This window comes from Sciurus carolinensis, chromosome 5, assembly GCF_902686445.1.
Source record: "Sciurus carolinensis chromosome 5, mSciCar1.2, whole genome shotgun sequence".
Lineage (NCBI taxonomy): Eukaryota > Metazoa > Chordata > Mammalia > Rodentia > Sciuridae > Sciurus > Sciurus carolinensis.
The window spans coordinates 165,190,227-165,207,498 of record NC_062217.1 but is presented as its reverse complement, the minus strand read 5'-3'; the positions used below and the strand labels follow the sequence as shown (position 1 = coordinate 165,207,498).

Genomic DNA, 17,272 nt, shown 5'->3' with positions numbered 1-17,272 from the left:
TGGCAAGCAGCCTGGACTGTAGTCCAATAATAGACATATGTGTACAAACTTACTAAGAGCTCATGTATAAGCAAACCCCTAAGCTGATCTGGTCATTTGTAGGATGAGGTAACTAACTGCCATAATTGTTAGATCAGAGGAAGTGGGTGGGGAGATGATGTGAAGGGAAGTTTGGTGTGTGCACCCCCACAGTTTTCCAATCGTTTAAAATGAGCATATTCATATAGGAACCATATAATAACAATTCAAATATAAATATTTACAAATATTTAAAGTATATGTTTAACACAGGTATGCATTAAATACCCTGCACTTAAGTCCATGCCTATAAAAATATCATAGAAAAGTTTTAAAAAACACTCATTTGTTAATAATAGCATTTCCTTTCTTTCTTTGCTTTCTTTTCAGTACTAGGATGGAACCTAGTGATAATGTGCTAAGGCATGTGCTCTACCACTAAGCTACATCCTTAGTCCCATTGTTTTCTTAAGTTGGGCAAAACTTCAGCAATTTTTCCTTCCTCCTTTTATTTATATTTCAAAATTTTAAAATACTGTATTTAATTACTTTTAGTAGTTGAAATTAAATATTCTCTGAAATTGCAATACATTTTATAATTACAAATTGGTAGAAGGTTTTTTTTTTCTCCCCTTAGTGGTATATACAATAATGATGCTTTACCATTAATGGTATTTCTAGATTCAATGAAACAAGGCAAACAAATAAACAAACAAAAAAAAAAAAAAAAAAAAAGGAAGAAGAAGAAGAAGAAGAAGAAGAAGAAGAAGAAGAAGAAGCAGAAGCAGCAGCAACAGCCAGGCTAGGTGGCTAGGTGGCTAGGTGGCGCATGCCTGTGATCCCAGTGGTTCAGGAGGCTAAGGTAGGAGAATGACAAGTTTAAAGGCAGTTTCAGCAACATCACAGCACTAAGCAGCTCAGTGAGGCCCTGCCTCTAAATAAAATACAAAATAGGACTGGGGATGTGGATCAGTGGACGAGTGCTCCTGAGTTCAATCCCTAGTACCCCCCACAAAAAAAATATTGAGAGAATATGTAAAATCCATATACCCCAGATCTACTATTCTTTCCATCTTTTCAAGATCAATGACTGAATCTTACAGGGACAGATTTATTTCCATAATCCCAGAGTGCTGGGGACTCGAACCCGGGTCTCCAGTATGAGAGGCAGGCACTCTACGAGATGGGCTATTTGGCCTGCACACATTTATTTCAAAATGTGTATCTCAAAATAATTTTGTGTGGTATTTGGGTTTGGGGAATAATTTTTCACTAAATTTGCAAGAACATAGGATTAGTATAACAATTTCCCTTGCATAATGTGCACTGTGCAAACATTCATAAAACAGGCTATGACATGGCTAAAGGGTAGAGAGATGGATACAGAGGTGACCAAAGCAGATTTCTTGCCTATAACCTTCTCACAATCAGGCTGGGGAGAGGGCAGTCATGACCAGTTTTATTGCTTCTGGAAATTCAGACCTTGACATCCAAATGTGAGAGAAAAAGGCAGAGAGTCTCAGGAGTGGCATGGGGTGGAAGTGTTGGATTTATTGCCTCTCCTTGCTGCTTGTCCCTGCCCCGTGGTAGGCACTCTAAATACTTCTTCAATGAACAAGTTAGAGAGCAGCCCCATGTGACCAAGGCACACAGGTGCCATCTTTGTCTCTGGCACATAAAATTCAAAAAATAAATGAGGGAGAAGGAGAAGGAAACAAAGGAGATGGTGGTGGGTGCAAGAAGGGGAAGGATAACGAAGGCTGTCTCTGCTCCAATGGGGTGGGACACACGGCTAGCTGTGGAGACATTATTTATAGGAAGGCAGATGACTGGAATTGATGTCTCCCTCCCTCCTATTTCATCACTTTGTGCTTTCAGACCTGTCAGACAGGTTCACCATAGTTAAGGGGAGAGGAGTGGGTGGAGAGGAGAAGGGAGGCATCCCCATACAAACCTTTAGCTATACCACTGATCTCCATGCTGTCAAAGACTGGGGCGTGGACACAGACTACCCGAGTTCAATTCTAGCTCTGACCATCTTAGCTGTGAAACCTCACTCATGCTGATGTGCTGTGCTCCTTTTCTCCGTGATCAAGTGGAACTAATCATACTCATCTCTGTGCTTCCCTGATAAAGGCTTCAATCAGGGAAAATCGTAATGCAACATTTGTAGCTAAGGATAACTTGGTATCCAGATTCGATGCTTTGTCTGAAGGACTATGGGATTCAACGTGTGGCTGTTCTCATGGCTATGATTTCTTACAGCCAGAGGAAGCAAGGGGAAAAAGTGACAGGGGTGATGCCCAGAGAAAACTAGGCCCATGCTTCAAGAGTCCTCTCCCAGTGGAGTCACACAGGATGCCAGCAACAAGCTGTGGCAACACTTGTTAAGTGCTGTGGACCAGGGAAGCTCATTAGAACTCAGTGCCCAGAGTTTTTATTGGGGACCAGTCACGTAGACAACCGCCACCTCACATAGCACTTACCTAAATTCCAGATTCTCAGCAAGAATTCCATAATTTATATGCATAGTTTAGGAAAGTCAATCACTCTTGTCAGTTCTGGGAACGGTGGACCACTGGTGAAATCCAAGTTCCCAGTCACCAGTCAAGGGCCTATCTTGCCAGCAGGCTTTTCCAAGGACATCAGTCCCACATCTGCTTTGTCAATGATTTACTGCACAGCCTGCTCACTCCCTGATCCACAGAAAAGATAAGAATTTGTTGGCACTAAGGCAGATTTAGAAAATGCCCAAACCCATCTGGCCTTGTGGACAAGGGACCCCTACATCTTCCACAGGGGCAATTCAATGTGAAGCACAATCGCCTGTTCTCTGACTCAGATTCCTGTGAGGGTTTTGCTTGAGCAGACTGAATTTGTAGCCTTAAGCAGTCTGGTCCTTTTCCTCCACTAAATGGTGCCTTCTTTTTCATTTCACACAAGGCAAGGTAGCTTTAAACTGTTTTCTTTCTGCAGTGCTGGGGACAGAACCAGAGCCTCAGATATGCTAGACAAGTGCTCTAGTGCTGCACTACACCCCTGAGCAAAGTAGCTTTAGGATTTTAAATTCCACTAGCATTTCACTATTGCTTCTCGAAGAGTTAATATGAGAAAACTGTTAAGGCCTCTGTCTTTGTTTCTAATGCTGCATAACAAATTAACAAACTAGAGGCTTAAAGCAGCAAAGCAACACCTGCTCATGAGCTCCCAGTTCTGTGGGTCAGTGGTCCAGGTGACTGGGTCTTCTGCTTAGGATTTTGCTAGGCTGGAAGTGAGGTGAAAGCTAGGCTGCACTCCTCCCTGGAAGCTCTGGGAAGGAATTCCAAGCTCATAATATTGACAGAATTCAGATCCTTGAAGTGGTGGGAAGGAGACCTTTGCTTATGTGGAGGGCATTGGCCACCCTCAGACTTTCTGGGTTACCTGCAGTTTCCTGCCACTGGGCTCCCTTCATGTGCTATTGCTTCTGCTTGGCATCTCGTCCTTCCTCGGGCTCAGATGACCTATTGGCCAAGATTTAAAGGGCTTTTGTGTTAGGTTAGGACCGTTCAAATAATCTCCCCTTCTTAAGGTCAATTGTAACATAAAACATAACCTAATCCCCAAGGACTAGTTAGGGCATGGGAACCCCTCAACAGAGGATGGGAATCTTGGAGACATCTTAGAATTCTGTCAACTAGTCTTCACTCCTGTGTTTATTTACACATCATATTATTTCATATATATACATATATATTTATATTTATTTATTTTAATTGTTAATGGACCTTTTTTTTTATTCATTTATTTATATGTGGTGCTGAGAATTGATCCCAGTGCCTCACACATGCCGAGTCTAGTGCTCTGTCACTGAGCCACAACCTCAGCCCCTCACACATCACATTATTTATGGAGTGACTGCTCTGTACCAGGCAAGACACGAAAATGAACCAAACTTGACCCCTTAAAGTTTACCATCTACTGTGGTGAGACAGACAGTAATCAAGGAAATGAAGAAAACCATCTGTTAACCGTGAGTGCTCTGCAGAGAATTCCAACAGCATGGTCTTCAGATTCAATTGTTAGGAAAGGGTTCTCTGAGGAGATGCCACTTAAAATTGCTCTGTGAAAAGATATTACAAGGAAAAGGTCCACGCAAAGATTATCTAATCTCTGCCTCCCAAACACAAAGCTCACACCCCATGGCTCCAGTTTCCTTGTAATCCTGTTTAACATACTTAACAGAGAAGCTTGTTTTCAAACCACACCCCGAATCTCTATGCACAGTGACTTACTCATTCCTCTTTTGTGGCCTCATTGGTTAGTACAGCTTTGGACATGGCCTCCCAAATCCCTAAGCAGAAGCTGGGCTTCGTGGCTTGCCAGCAGCCACAAGTGTTGCTCAATGAACAAATTAGGGAGCAGTCCCTTGTGCCAGTTCTCACGAACATGCTCCCGACTTCCCCTCAGCCTTCTCCTGACACCCAGCAGTATGTTAATGGGTGAAGACAGCTGAGCCCAAGATGCATTTCTCCCAATAAGTAGCTAACCCTGCCAGGATGTGTTTCTGCTAAAAATATATTCAATCGAATTTGCATTCCAAATTTCCTGCTTTAAATTTCCAGAACCCAAAGATCCAATGAGAACTGCCTGGTACAGGCACAATGTGTGCTCCCCTCTGCCCTTGTTATATCCTTGTTGAAAAGATTTCAACCGCTTCTGGACATACTCATGGTTAAGAATGCAAGGCTAGGATTGCGGTGCGCTTGTGTAGCTTGTGTGAGGCACTGGGTTTGATTCTCAGCAGCACATAAAAATAAATAAATAAAATAAAGGTATTGTGTCCATCTACAGACAAAAATTACAAACACCTTCTGTGTGTTGACCACGTGCCAGGCACTGTCTGTGCACAATGATGAACTGTCCCAGTTGCTACCTTCAAATATCAACATGCAAATGGGCAACCATAATGTAGGTGGGTTTTTGTTTTGTTGTTGTTGTTTTATTTTTTGAGACAGGTCTTACTATGTTGCCCAGCCTGGTCTTGAAATCATGGACTTAAGTGATCCTCCAGGGTCAGCATCCCAGATAGCTAGAACTACAGTGTGCACCACCTTGCCTGGTTTAGGAGGTTTCTTGTAATCAACTAGATCATTTATGCAGCAAATATTTATTGAATGCTTATTATGTGCCAGGCATGGTTATAGGTGTTACATATACAGCAGAGAACAACACGTACATAAAAACCCCTGCCTTAATTAAGTTTATTATATTTCACAGGAATGGACAAAAAATAAATAGCATATATTGGGGGTCAAATAATGATAAGTACTATAAAGGAAAATAAAAAAGAGTGCTAGGAAGTATGGGGAAAGGGAAGTTATTTTTACTTTAATAATTTAAAGAGGTTGGGAACCAAACTGGTTTGGTGGTGCACGCCTGTAATCCCAGCAACTCAGGAGGTTGAGGAAAGAGTACAAATTCCAGGCCAGCCTAGGCAACTTAGTGAGACTCTCACAAAACAAAACAAAACAAAACAAAACAAAACAAGGTCGGGGGGATGTTGGGGATGTAGCTTGGTGGTAAAGTGGCCTTGGGTTCAATCCCCAGTACCTTGGTCAAGGGACTAAGCTCTCATTTTTGTTTGAAAAGGGGTCCTCCATTTGCTATATGGAGAGTAAAGACAAGGTGAGCCAAGAAGGAAACAGACAAGTTAACAGGTTATTACATTGCAAATAAAAAGCAGTAGTGACTTCAACCAGGTGGCAGCTGGGGGGGGGGGGGGTCTTGTTGGATGGATTGATTAGAGGTGGGGATATGACAGAAAAAGTCAAGGATACTCCCAACATTTTTTACCTGAGCAAGTGGAAGAATGAGTTTGCTATCATTAACATGGAGATGATAGAGGAGACCAGGATTCTGGTTTGGAGCAGGTAATGTGCATACAGTGTGCTAAATATTACCCCATGTGTGAAATGGGCATCGGGTGTTAAAAGTCTGGCTTTCAGGAGAGAGGTCAAGGCTGACAAGGCACTTTTGTAACTTATAAGTGGAGAGGTGATTTTGAATGCCATGAGCTAGAACAGAGAGATGAGTATAGTTGGAGGAGGGACAAGGTCCAGAGACTTGAGCCCTGGGATATTTCAACCTCAAAGATCAGAGTGTTGACACACAGATGAGTAGTTGTCAGCGAAGATAGGGGAAAAATTTAAAAAGGGTGATCTTGGAAGCCGGGTGGAGGAAGGGCATCAAGGCAATGGAGGGGGTGATCCTGTGTGTGAGAGGAGACAACAGAAGGACTCCTGCACAGGGTTGGCTTAAGCCAGGAGCCAGAGACTGCAGTGAGAGGGAAGGCAAGGGCAGGAGCCCAGATGCCCCCGGGTAGGAGATGGCAGAGGCTGGAGCGCGCTTCAGATTGCTCCACTGTTTTCAGTGCTATGGGGAAGTGGGGCATCGGCAGAGAGGCCTTAGAGGGCTGGGGAGAGGGAGAAAGTGAAGGACAACAAAGTGGCCTAGAGAAGGGCGACAGGACAGCTGCACATCATCGACAGGGTGCTCCTTGAGGCCTGTAGTCTTACTATTAGTCACTATTCAAAGTGAGACCTGCCACCAGGGTTGTAGGTCTTTCTCTGGCCAAAATAGGATGTAGGAAGAAATAGGTAAAGGTTGGCCAGGGATGGAGGTTTGCCAGGTGAGTACAATAAAGGGAGAGAGCGGCAAGAAAGGAACCAAATGAATGAATCTAAACTGGGAAAGGAGGAAATATGGGATGCGGGGGAGGAGGGGCAGTGATAGGGATGTGGAATTTTTCTTTTTTGAGACAGGATCTTGTAATGTTGCCCAGGCTGGCCTTGAGCTCATGATTCTCCTACCTCAGTCTCCCAAGTAGCTGGGATTATAGCTACTGAGTTACTGTGCCCAGTTTAGGGACATAGAATTGATGGATTGCAGGTCCCCATGAAGCAGGAGGGTTGCTGAAGTTTAGGCATAATAAACACAGGAGGTGGGGCCAGAAACTGAGATGCTTGAAATCGTGATTTTGGGAACTGAGATTGTAGGAATGACAAGGTCTAGTCATGGGGTCAACACACTTTGGCCCGTGGACCAAATTCAGCCTGATACCTGGTTTTGTACAATGTAAGAATGATCTCTACACTTTAAAATATGAGGGGAGAGAGAGACAGACAGACAGACACTGACTGTTGTCCTTTCAGCCCAGAACACTTGCTCAAAGAATCGAAGACATTACTTCCTGAGTGGCAAAGCTATCTGGCCTTTGCAGAGTTTGACAACTTCTGGTCCAGACTCTAGGTGTGGTGACCACATGTGGGAGTGGCTGAGGTAAGACAGAGGACACAGCTGTGAAGGTGAAATGGCCGGGATATTGGATCATCTAAAAAGAAAGAAAATCATCAATAATTATGACAATGGTGTTGCTAAGAGTGACAGGAGCCAGAACTGAGTCAAGGAATGGAGGATGTGGACTGTGATCTGTAGACCCTATAGAGGCTGCAACTCAGGAGAGTATCAGGTGGTCTAGTTTGACAGCAGTATGATCTTCAAAGGTCAGAGTTTAAAGGAGGAGGGATAGAGAATGATATGGAGTTAGCTAGTGGGAAGAGCTTCTTGGTTCCTGATCTTACCTCCAGGAGTCAGTTATTTGAGGGAGGAATTCAGTCACCTCTTGAGAGGGCTGCTGGGTTGGTAGGGTGCCCAGGGATGGGGTTAGTGGTGGAATAAATAGTGGCATCAGCGAAGAACATAGCCAAAGGGGCAGCTAAACTGCCCTGCAGTCAGGAAAGGCTTTGCAGAAAAGGTTTTGAGATGACACTTGAAGTACTGGCAGCAGTCAGTGAGGTCAGTGTGGGTAGGATAGGCAGAAGGGAAAGGAAACTGAGGGGGAGGAAAGCATAATATTGTTGAATGCTGCCCTCAGAAAATCACAAGGAGACTTTGGTGTTATCTGGAGACTCAGAACCAGTGCAATTAGAAGCTTTGAGCGAGGAATATTACTGTGTTTTCATTAATATTTGTATTCTGGTGGTTTGGTATACTTGGCAGCTCACAGTAGCTGGGTAGATGCTCTATGAACTAAAGACACATTGGATTTTCAAATGAGTTCTTACTTCCTCACAGATACAATAGGAAGTATCTTATATCAATGTATAGGGCAATCATTCATTCCTCTGTTCTACATTTTTCAGAGCAGACATCTGCCCATCTGACAGGCATGGGGGATTTAGTAGTGAGAAACACAAATTTGGCCCTTCCCCACTCTGAGCTGAGTATGATCAGGGCTAAGATAGGATGTTATTGGTGCTTATTGTCTTGGCATCTAAGCTAATCTGGGAGCCAAGGGAAGAATCATGAATTAAGTGACATTTAAGTGGAACGTGATAGAGAAATGGGTTGTTGTAAGAGCAAAAAATGGGTGATAGCGAAGAATGTTCCAAGTGATTGATGGCAAGCATTGAGTTGGAGGGGGAGCTGCTCAGAGCACTGAAAGACACCGAGGGTGGTGAAGGGCTGAAGGATGCCTGGGCCCCCGCCATAGTGGTGTCTCTCTTCATGGAGCTTCTAGGATGTTTGAAGTCTGATTTTTCCTAAAACTGCAAAGTCCTGGAAGGCAGGATGCTAGTCTGTCTCATCCACGTTTATGACTCCTATACTTATCAGGTATCGTGACAGGTGTAACTACCATGCAAGGCACATGGTATGCACTCGAGAAAAGTTTGTTGAATGAATGTATTACTGTGAGTCATAGTTTATCTCTCTGAAATTCGTTATGTTCATCAATATGACTACCCTTATAACCACATTCTTACTAATAAATGTGAAAGCAGTTTGCAATTGCAAAACATATTTGATACTGGGAATTGAACCTAGGAGCACTTTACCATTGAGCTACATCCCCAATGAGATATTTTTTATATATTTTTTATTTTGAGATAGGGTCTTGCTAAACTTGGTGAGGCTGGCCTCAAATTTGTGATCCTCTGGCTCAGCCTCCCCAATAGCTGGGATTATAGGTACACCACCACACCTGTCTTATAATACTTGTTTTAAAGCTGCTTGATATCATGTTGTGAATATGGATAATGTAGTACCTTTGTAATGTCCCTAATAACTGGTTTTGGGAGAAGCTTTACTTCACTAAAGGCTGGGAAATAAACCTTGAAACAAGCCCAGGTATGTACGTGTAAAGGGAGGCTGAGGTAGGAGCATGGCAACTTCAAGGCCAACATGGGTAATTTGAAACCCTGTCTCAAAATAAAAAATAAAAAAAGGGGTGGGGATGTAGGTCAGAGGTAGAGTGCTTGCCAAGCATGTGTGAGACCCTGAGTTCTATCTCTAGTACCACAAACTAGAAAACAACAGAAAAGGAAAAACCATCAAACTCTTAAAACATTGTATTAAAGAAATTATCCATTATATGTATTACAAAAGTAATTTGATTAAGCTAATGATCTTCAGCCTGACTCCTTTCTTTCACCATGTCTAGAGTACTTTCCAACATATTCAGTTTGCCTGTTTTCTACTAAGCGAGCAATGGCAATTATCGTTTTTCTCTTGGTCAAATTAGACTCCCATCTTAACCCTCATTGTGTCCCTATTTTCACTAGGGTATCATAACTCATTTTTTTTTTTTTTTTTTTTTACCTCTAGCATTCAACGTTCTCAGCTGGTTCCAAATAAGTTGGAACTGTTGGTTGACTGTAATAGGTAATATTCTGGAAATTGACATTATTCCTTTACTCATTCGTAAAAGCAGTGCTCTTTGAGATGGGGGATGTTCCCCAGGCTGGATTCAAGTGATCCTCCACCTCAGCCTCCTGAGCTGCTGGAACTACAGGCTGGAGCCACTGTGCCCCATCTTAGATTCCAAATAATTTTATTTACTTAAATAACTGCTCACATAATTATTGGCTATTATATTGCCAAATGCTTCATATACTTGAAATGATTTGAAAGGGAAAAGGATCAATGTGTAGGGATATTGGATTCTACTTACCCCTCAACTTTCTAGTGTTTCTTTGCTGTAGGTTTATGAAATAATAATAAAGGAGTCCATTTTGCCATTTTCTTTTAGGTAATGGAAAGCCAAGAATGTTGGAAAGCATTTTCCTGATATTTAGGCCTGATTTCCTTTTATTTTATTCAGTTTGTATCTTTCTATGGTCTACTAAATAGTTTTTTATTTTTTTAACCTATAGTACATGAAAGAACCATTTGCTTTTATGTTTGGCTCTTTAATTTTTACTTAATTATAATATACACAAACAAGTCCCTTGAGCCCGCCCATAAAACAGTTCCTATAGCTTCTTAGTACCTGTGGGGTTTTTATATCAACCCTGTCTGGCTCTTATTTTGGGGCCAACGAAGCTAATGCATATAGAACGATCTTAGCATTTTGGAGAAAGAACCTTCTGACACTAATTTAAATACAGCTTTTTTTTTGAAAAAAAAATTTTGGTCTAAGTCTGCATTTTCCAATTTTTTTCTTTAGAGTGAAAAATTTAGTTAAATAATAATAATAAAACACCTCTTTGAAGAGATGAGGGGAAATGCTTGTTGTGTGCATGTATTGTTTTCCTGTCATTGATGTAGTATCCCTTCATTAATTCATATATTCCGTCTATTATTACAAAATGTGTAATACACTTGCAAAATTTACTCCACTGCTTTCTACACTTCCGTCTGAAATCATCTTAGTTTCACACCAAGGGCTTGAGAATTTGATTCGGTTTAAATGGCTTTTGAGTTCAGCAATTAATCTGAGCATTATGCATTTTTTCCCCACTAACACTCATTTCTCTTATATTTGTTTGTGACGTGCGCTTTATGTAAGAGCAGTGACACTCATGTATTTTCAAACAAGCAAGCCTGTTCTGCTCCAGGGCTTTTGCTTTAGGCCAGGTTGCTCTGCCCCCGCTCGCCGTCTCTGAGCGCCTCCATTTCCCAGGCAGTCCTTGTGACAACTTTATTTTACCAAGTTACGAAATAACTGCTCGTTTGTTCTTCACCGCGCCCCACCTCCCCATGCTGGTGCGTTGGGGACGGGCCACCGCTGTTGGCCGGTGGAGAGCAGCACTGGCCTAACGAAACCTGATCAACACGTTCCCTTAGATAAATTCAGGTTTTCACTTGGCCTCGCTGCTGGGGACCTGATGGTAGCTTGGCATGAGTCCGCACAAATCGTGCTGAAAATGAGTCTGCGTAGACGGCTGCCTCGTGTCCTTGCAGAAGCTCTGGACCCAGACTCACCTTTCCCACCTCGACCCTCGCTCGAAGAGCGAAAGTCTGGGAAGCATCTCTCTAACGACCCATGCGCGCTTCCACACCCGCGCGCTCAAGATAGCTGCCGTCGCCGCCGCCACGTCAGCGGGCGCGCGTGACGCCAGCGCGCAGGGAGGGGCGGAACGTGCACGGAGGCCCGCCCCTACATCCGGGGCTTAGGTGGCGGCGGTGCCGCCGCGCGGGGGTCACGTGGCTCCTTCCTTTCCGTCTCTGGCCGGCTGGGCGCGGGCGACTGCTGGCGAGGCGCGTGGATTCTCGCGCTGGTTCCCCTTCGTCTCCTCTCCCGGCCCGGGCGCTAGGGAGTTCGCTGACGCCGGGTGAGCCGCGCCTGCCGCCAAGATGCCGGCCTATTTCCAGAGGCCGGAAAATGCCCTCAAACGCGCCAACGGTGAGTAGGGGATCTGGGCGCGCCGGCGTGGGGCAGCCCGAGGCCTCGGAGGTCGAGGGCCCAGGCCTGCTGCCCCCTGCCCGGGCTGTGCCCGGAGCCGAGGTGGCTGCGGCCTGACCCGCCGCCCTGTCCCGGGTCTGGCACGGCTTCCCTTCTCACTCCAAGCGACTGGGGGTGGAGGCGTGGATCGGAACCGTCGCCCGGGCCCTTCCTTCTGCTGCCTGCTGGTGCGACGCGGGGCGGCGGTCCAGGAGACAGACCTGCCGGGGCCCAGCTCCTTCCCGGCGTCCGTCTCCGGCTGGCTCTCCGGACCACCTGGCTTTGCTCTGCTTAGGCCCAGCGCCCCCGACCGCCATCTGGGAGTGCCCGGGAGGAGGAAATATGGCTCCCTCCCGGGGACAATGCACGCGAGAACCTCAGCCCCACCTCCCCCAGGGGCCGGGAGCCCGGCAGGCGCACCCTCAGGCCCCCCGAGGCCCGCGAGGTGCTTTGCCAGGTCAGGGTCCACTTCACCTTCCAGCAGCTTAGGTGCACTCTGGGGCCTCTGACCCATTTAGCCCGTTTCCTGCTCCCCCCGCGCCGGGCATTGATCGGGGCAGTCCGAAAGCCTATTCCAAAACATGGGAAGTTGGAACAGAGTTAATATTATAAAGGGACTTTAGGTCCTTCCGAAACTGAGGCCTGGAAGGAGAATGGTTTCCCCAAGGTCACTCCTGGAGTTAGTAGTTGAACCGGGAGACTAAAACCAAGGTCTCTTGACTTCCCTATCAGTCCTTTTTTTTTTCTTTCTTTCTTCGCGTCATAGCGCTGCTGTTTGCTATTTCTATTTCCATGTGTGTAGTTAAACCCTGGCGCTTGCAGGAAAAACTTGTGCGCCCTGATCTGTTCCAGAGGCACTTATTACATTGACTTTATGGGGGTGCAATGCCTTACTCATGTATCTGGTCTTTAGAAACTTTCTTGTTCAGGGTTTCTTTTCTTTCTCCCCCCCCCCCCCCCAAAAAAAAAAAAAAAAAAAAAAACGAACACCCAAGTGTTTTGTAAGCATTCCTAGCTCTTATTTTCATCTTTCCTACATCCAAACAAGTTTTGGGTCTTACCCATGTTGTAGATGGGTATACAGTGTCTTAACAGTTTTGTTTCAAGAGGTTTTTTTTTTGTTGTTTGTTGGAAATTTCATTTTGTGAAAAGACCAGTCGGAGGCAACACTTAAAATTAATATACTGCTAATAATGTTAGAACTAAAAATATGTTGTCACTTACTTTAAAATCTGAGTTTTTGTGGGGAGAGAATAGTCTATGGAATAGACTAATTGCATTAAATAATTGTTTTAAAAGGTACTAAAACTACAACATAGATTTGGTCACTACTCATCCAAAACAGTAATCTAATGGCTAGAACAGACAATAAGTTTAAGGATTTAAAACAATTTTTTTTTAGGAGAGAAAATATAATGAAGTGGAAATTTATCACTACAGACTAAACTGTAGCAAAGTTAATGACTTTTCTGATGTTTTGAAACTTAGAATTTTATAGTGGTATACAAAATAACTTGCATGAAATTATTCTTCTGCATAGTTATTGTAGATGAGTTTTGGTCAGTTGCATGCCTCACCAGCAGACCCTTGTTCATGCTAGTAGTCTGAAGTACTGTTGTCTCCAAGGCCTAAATTTTGCCTGCATTGTGTTCAGAACTTGTTTCCCTTAACACTCCATTTGGAATCTTCACATACACTTATTTCAGTAACTTTTTAAAAAATAAAAAGGATGTAATGTGTTTCAAATCTTTTTTCAGTTTCTAAGTTGAAATTTGATTCATAAAGGGCAAGTTTGGGAAAGTGAGAGTATAAAGTAGGCAAGAAAAGAAGTGGGTATGTGGGGGAAAACTTAGATGATGTTTGTGTAGTTTTTACAGTGCTGTACTGAGTCCTTGCTGCAGTATTGTTGAGCTGTAGGCTCCTGGTTTTTGTGGTAGAGATGCTTTACCTTCCAACAGTAGCTTTACTTTTGATCTTTGAGTGAGGTATCCTTTCTAAAACTGTGAAAGGGTGCAGATTGTGCAAGGCACATGGCAGTGCTTACCAAACATTAAGTTGGAATTTGCTCATTGGAAATTAATTTCATCTAATGTTATATTTATAACATTGTAACACCAAACAGATCCAATTCATTGCATTATCTTAATAAAATAATATATTTTAGTGGAATAGACCTTCAACTCATGCTGAGTCTGTATCAGGGCATTATTTTTGGAAAAAGTCACAGTAATCATTCAGAAAGGTGGAAGTTGGCTCAGCAGTTACACAGGCCAGAAATTAATATCACCTAATCATTGGGAGAAGGCCCCTTTTCCAGATTGTTATTACAGTGTCAAACTAGGTGCTCCTGACCCTGTAACAGACTTTGAGTTTACACTTTACAACCAATGCCTTAAGAAAATAAAATTATTAACCCCACAAATGGAGTAACATTATAGCTTATGTAGTTGGTCTGTTGCACAGATTAGTAAAAAGTCCTGACCTAAACTTTCCCTTTATTAATAGATACATAGTTTTAAAACTGAGAATGCCCACCCTCCTAATTCTAGATTGGTTGGTTGATTGTGGTGTTGAAGATCAAACCCAGGGCCTTGTGCTCTCTAGGCAGATGCTTGCCACTGAGTTATACTCCCAGACCCTAAATTTTTTTTTATAGAATATTCTGGAAACCAACATTTTAAAATATTGGAATAGAATCATTAATGTATGGTAGTTCTTTCCAGCCTACAAAAAACTCCCTCCACTCCTAATGAACTAATTCTGAGGACCTAAATCCTCATATGTAAGTTAAGATAAAGACAGGAAAACTCACCCTTGTGAATAATTATGAAAAATCTATTTCCATTCCAGTTTTTTCTTTTAACATCCTTTGCTATCCATATCTTTTTTTTTTAATTTGGTTGGGGTGAGGGTATTTCCTCAGGTTTTTTTTTTTAAATTTTTTTTTTAGTTGTAGATGGACATAATACCTTTATCTTATTTATTCATTTTTATGTGACGCTGAGGATCGAACCCAGGGCCTCATGCATGCAAGGCAAGTGCTTCTGCTGAGCTCCAGCCCCAGCCCCTAAGTTTGTTTTTTAATGTGTTTCCTTTGGCTTGTTTGAACTTTCAAAGTTAGAAAGTATGGGATTTGGAGTCATAAATTTTGGTTTTTTTTTGGTTCCAGGGAGTGAACCCAGGGGTGCCTAGCCATTGAGCCACATTCTCAGCCCTTTTTATTTTGAGACAGGGTTTCCCTAAGTTGCTTAGGGACTTGTTAAGTTGCTGAGGCTGGCTTTTTGAACCTGAGATCCTTCTGCCTCAGCCTCCCAAGCTGCTGGGATTACAGGTGTGTCTCATCATGCCCCTCCTGGAGTAAAATTTTGATTGGTTGTTTAGGAAGTGAAAAGCACTTGGTAGTTCTGTCTCTGAACAAAACTTAAGAATGTTGTTAAGAAACTACACTTTCATTTAAAAACTGGTAAAGTGTATTATTTTTAAAGTTTTTTAGACTGGTTCATATTTTGTCATCACTCTGGTGGGTTCTGCTTTCAACTTGTTTGTTTTTATTTTATATTATAAGCATATTGATCATCTTACATTTTTTTTTTTTTTTTGCGGTGCTGGGGATTGAACTCAGGGCCTTGTGCTTTCGAGGCAAGCACTCTACCAACTGAGCTATATCTCCAGCCTTTACATATAGTATTTTAAGATTTAAATCCATGTATGAATTAAATGTCATTTTAGCCTTACTACTGTTGTTTTCCTAATGTAAAAGATAAATTTGATTAGAGACATTTACTCCAAAAATTTGGGTGATAGACTTTTGGTTAAACAGCTTTGGAAAACTCCTAAAGCACCAGGCACTTCTGTTGTGTGGCTGTAATCCCAGCAGTTTGGGAGGCTGAGGCAGGAGGATTGCAAGTTCAAAGTCAGTCTCAGCAACTTGGTGAGGCCCTGAGGAATTTAGCAAGACCCTCCCTATCTCAAAACAAAAAATGAAAAGACCTGGCTGGGAATGTGGCTCAGTGGTTAAGGGGTCCTGGGTTCAGTCCCCAACACTAAGGAAGGAGAGAAAAAAAAAAAAATCTTAAGTATCAGTGGGTTTTAGAAAATAACCTTGTGCATTTTCCAGGAAGAGGATAGGTAGGTCTCCAGGAGAGGCTTTTTGTTCTAATAAAGTCCCTGGTTGTACTTTTAAGTTAGTAAGTTTTTTTTTTTTTGTTTGTTTTTTTAAAAGATCAATTTCAATTGAAGATAGGCTTTCACCTATGATGCTGTGGGTTTTATATTTGTCTGTGAAGAAGATTTGGTATTTTAAGGGATGATTTAGGGTGTTGTGTAAAGATAATTATTTCTTGCCATATTATGCAGTTTTGTCTTTTTTTGTAGCAGGGATTGATCCAGGGGCACTTAACCACTGAGCCACATCTATATATAGGCCTTTTTTTTTTTTTTTTTTTGTGGTGCTGGGAATTGAACCCATGGCCTTGTGCTTGCAAGGCAAGCACTTTGCCAACTGAGCTATCTCCCCAACCCCGTAGGCCTTTTATTTTTTATTTTGAGACTGGGTCTCACCAAGTTGCTTAGGGCTTTGCTGAATTGCTGAGGCTGGCTTTGAATTTGTGGTCCTCCATCCTCAGCCTCCTAATCGCTGGGATTACAGGCGTGCGCTATCATGCCTAGCCCAAACTTTTTAGTATTTTGGAGAGTTGGAATATTGTTTGTAGTTTCATTGGAGGAAGGGATGTTGGAAGCACCATTCCTGAAAGATGTGGTAGTTAAAAGAAGAAATAGTAGAAAATTACTGTATCAGTAGATGTAGTAAAACCCCCAAGTAAGGAACTGTTTGCCTAGCACAGTCACTTGGTTGATAATGCTGTAACTTTTTAGGTTAGCCTTTTTTTTTTTTTTTTAATGTTGCTGATTGAACCCAGGACCTCCAACATGCTTGCTCCGTGTCCCCCCATTTTCCAAGCCAGGTTAAGTACAAGAACAAGAATTCTTTGTCCAAGATTTTTTTTCCTTAGGGGAGAAATAGTTTTAAAAATGAAGATGCAGTATTTTAAGACTTCCTTAGTGTAAATTAGTGATTTAGTTCCTTCAAATTATTTTTCAGATGTGCATTTGGAAGATTTTTCTGTTTGTGTGAAATTTGGTAATTGCTGAATTTTAAGCTGAACTTAATCAGTTGGCTTGGATAAAATACCTTTTTATCTCCCTGATTACTAAGTGTTGGGCAACAGAAAATAAAGGATGAGGAAAAAATAATATGAATTTGCCCTTGAGTTCCCTCTCTCGAATTTCCAAAGGAACAGTATAAGATAGGACCTGAACTTTTTTTTTTTTTTTTTTTCTTTTTTTGGTACCTGGTATTGAACCCAAGAGTGCTCAACCTCTGAGCCACATCTCCAACCCTTTTTATATTTTTTATTTTGAGATAGGGTCTAAGTTGCTCAGGGCCTTGCTAAGTTTCTGAGACTGGCTTTGAACTTTAAATGTGCCTATCTTGGCCTCCCAAGCTGCAAGTATTATAGGCACCAGCCACAGTGCCTTGCTGGAACTGGA

At 42.6% G+C, this 17,272-nt stretch overlaps 1 protein-coding gene across 1 annotated transcript in view; it reads left to right on the top strand.

Annotated features, from left to right (window-relative positions):
• The first annotated feature begins 11,488 nt into the window (after positions 1-11,488).
• Positions 11,489-17,272, top strand: part of Eif3a (eukaryotic translation initiation factor 3 subunit A) — a 36,116-nt gene continuing 30,332 nt past the window's right edge. Inside the window, exon 1 of the mRNA XM_047552294.1 lies at positions 11,489-11,683. Within this exon, the coding sequence (XP_047408250.1) occupies positions 11,635-11,683 (49 nt within the window). The 5' untranslated portion in view covers positions 11,489-11,634. The remainder of the gene's footprint in view (positions 11,684-17,272) is intronic.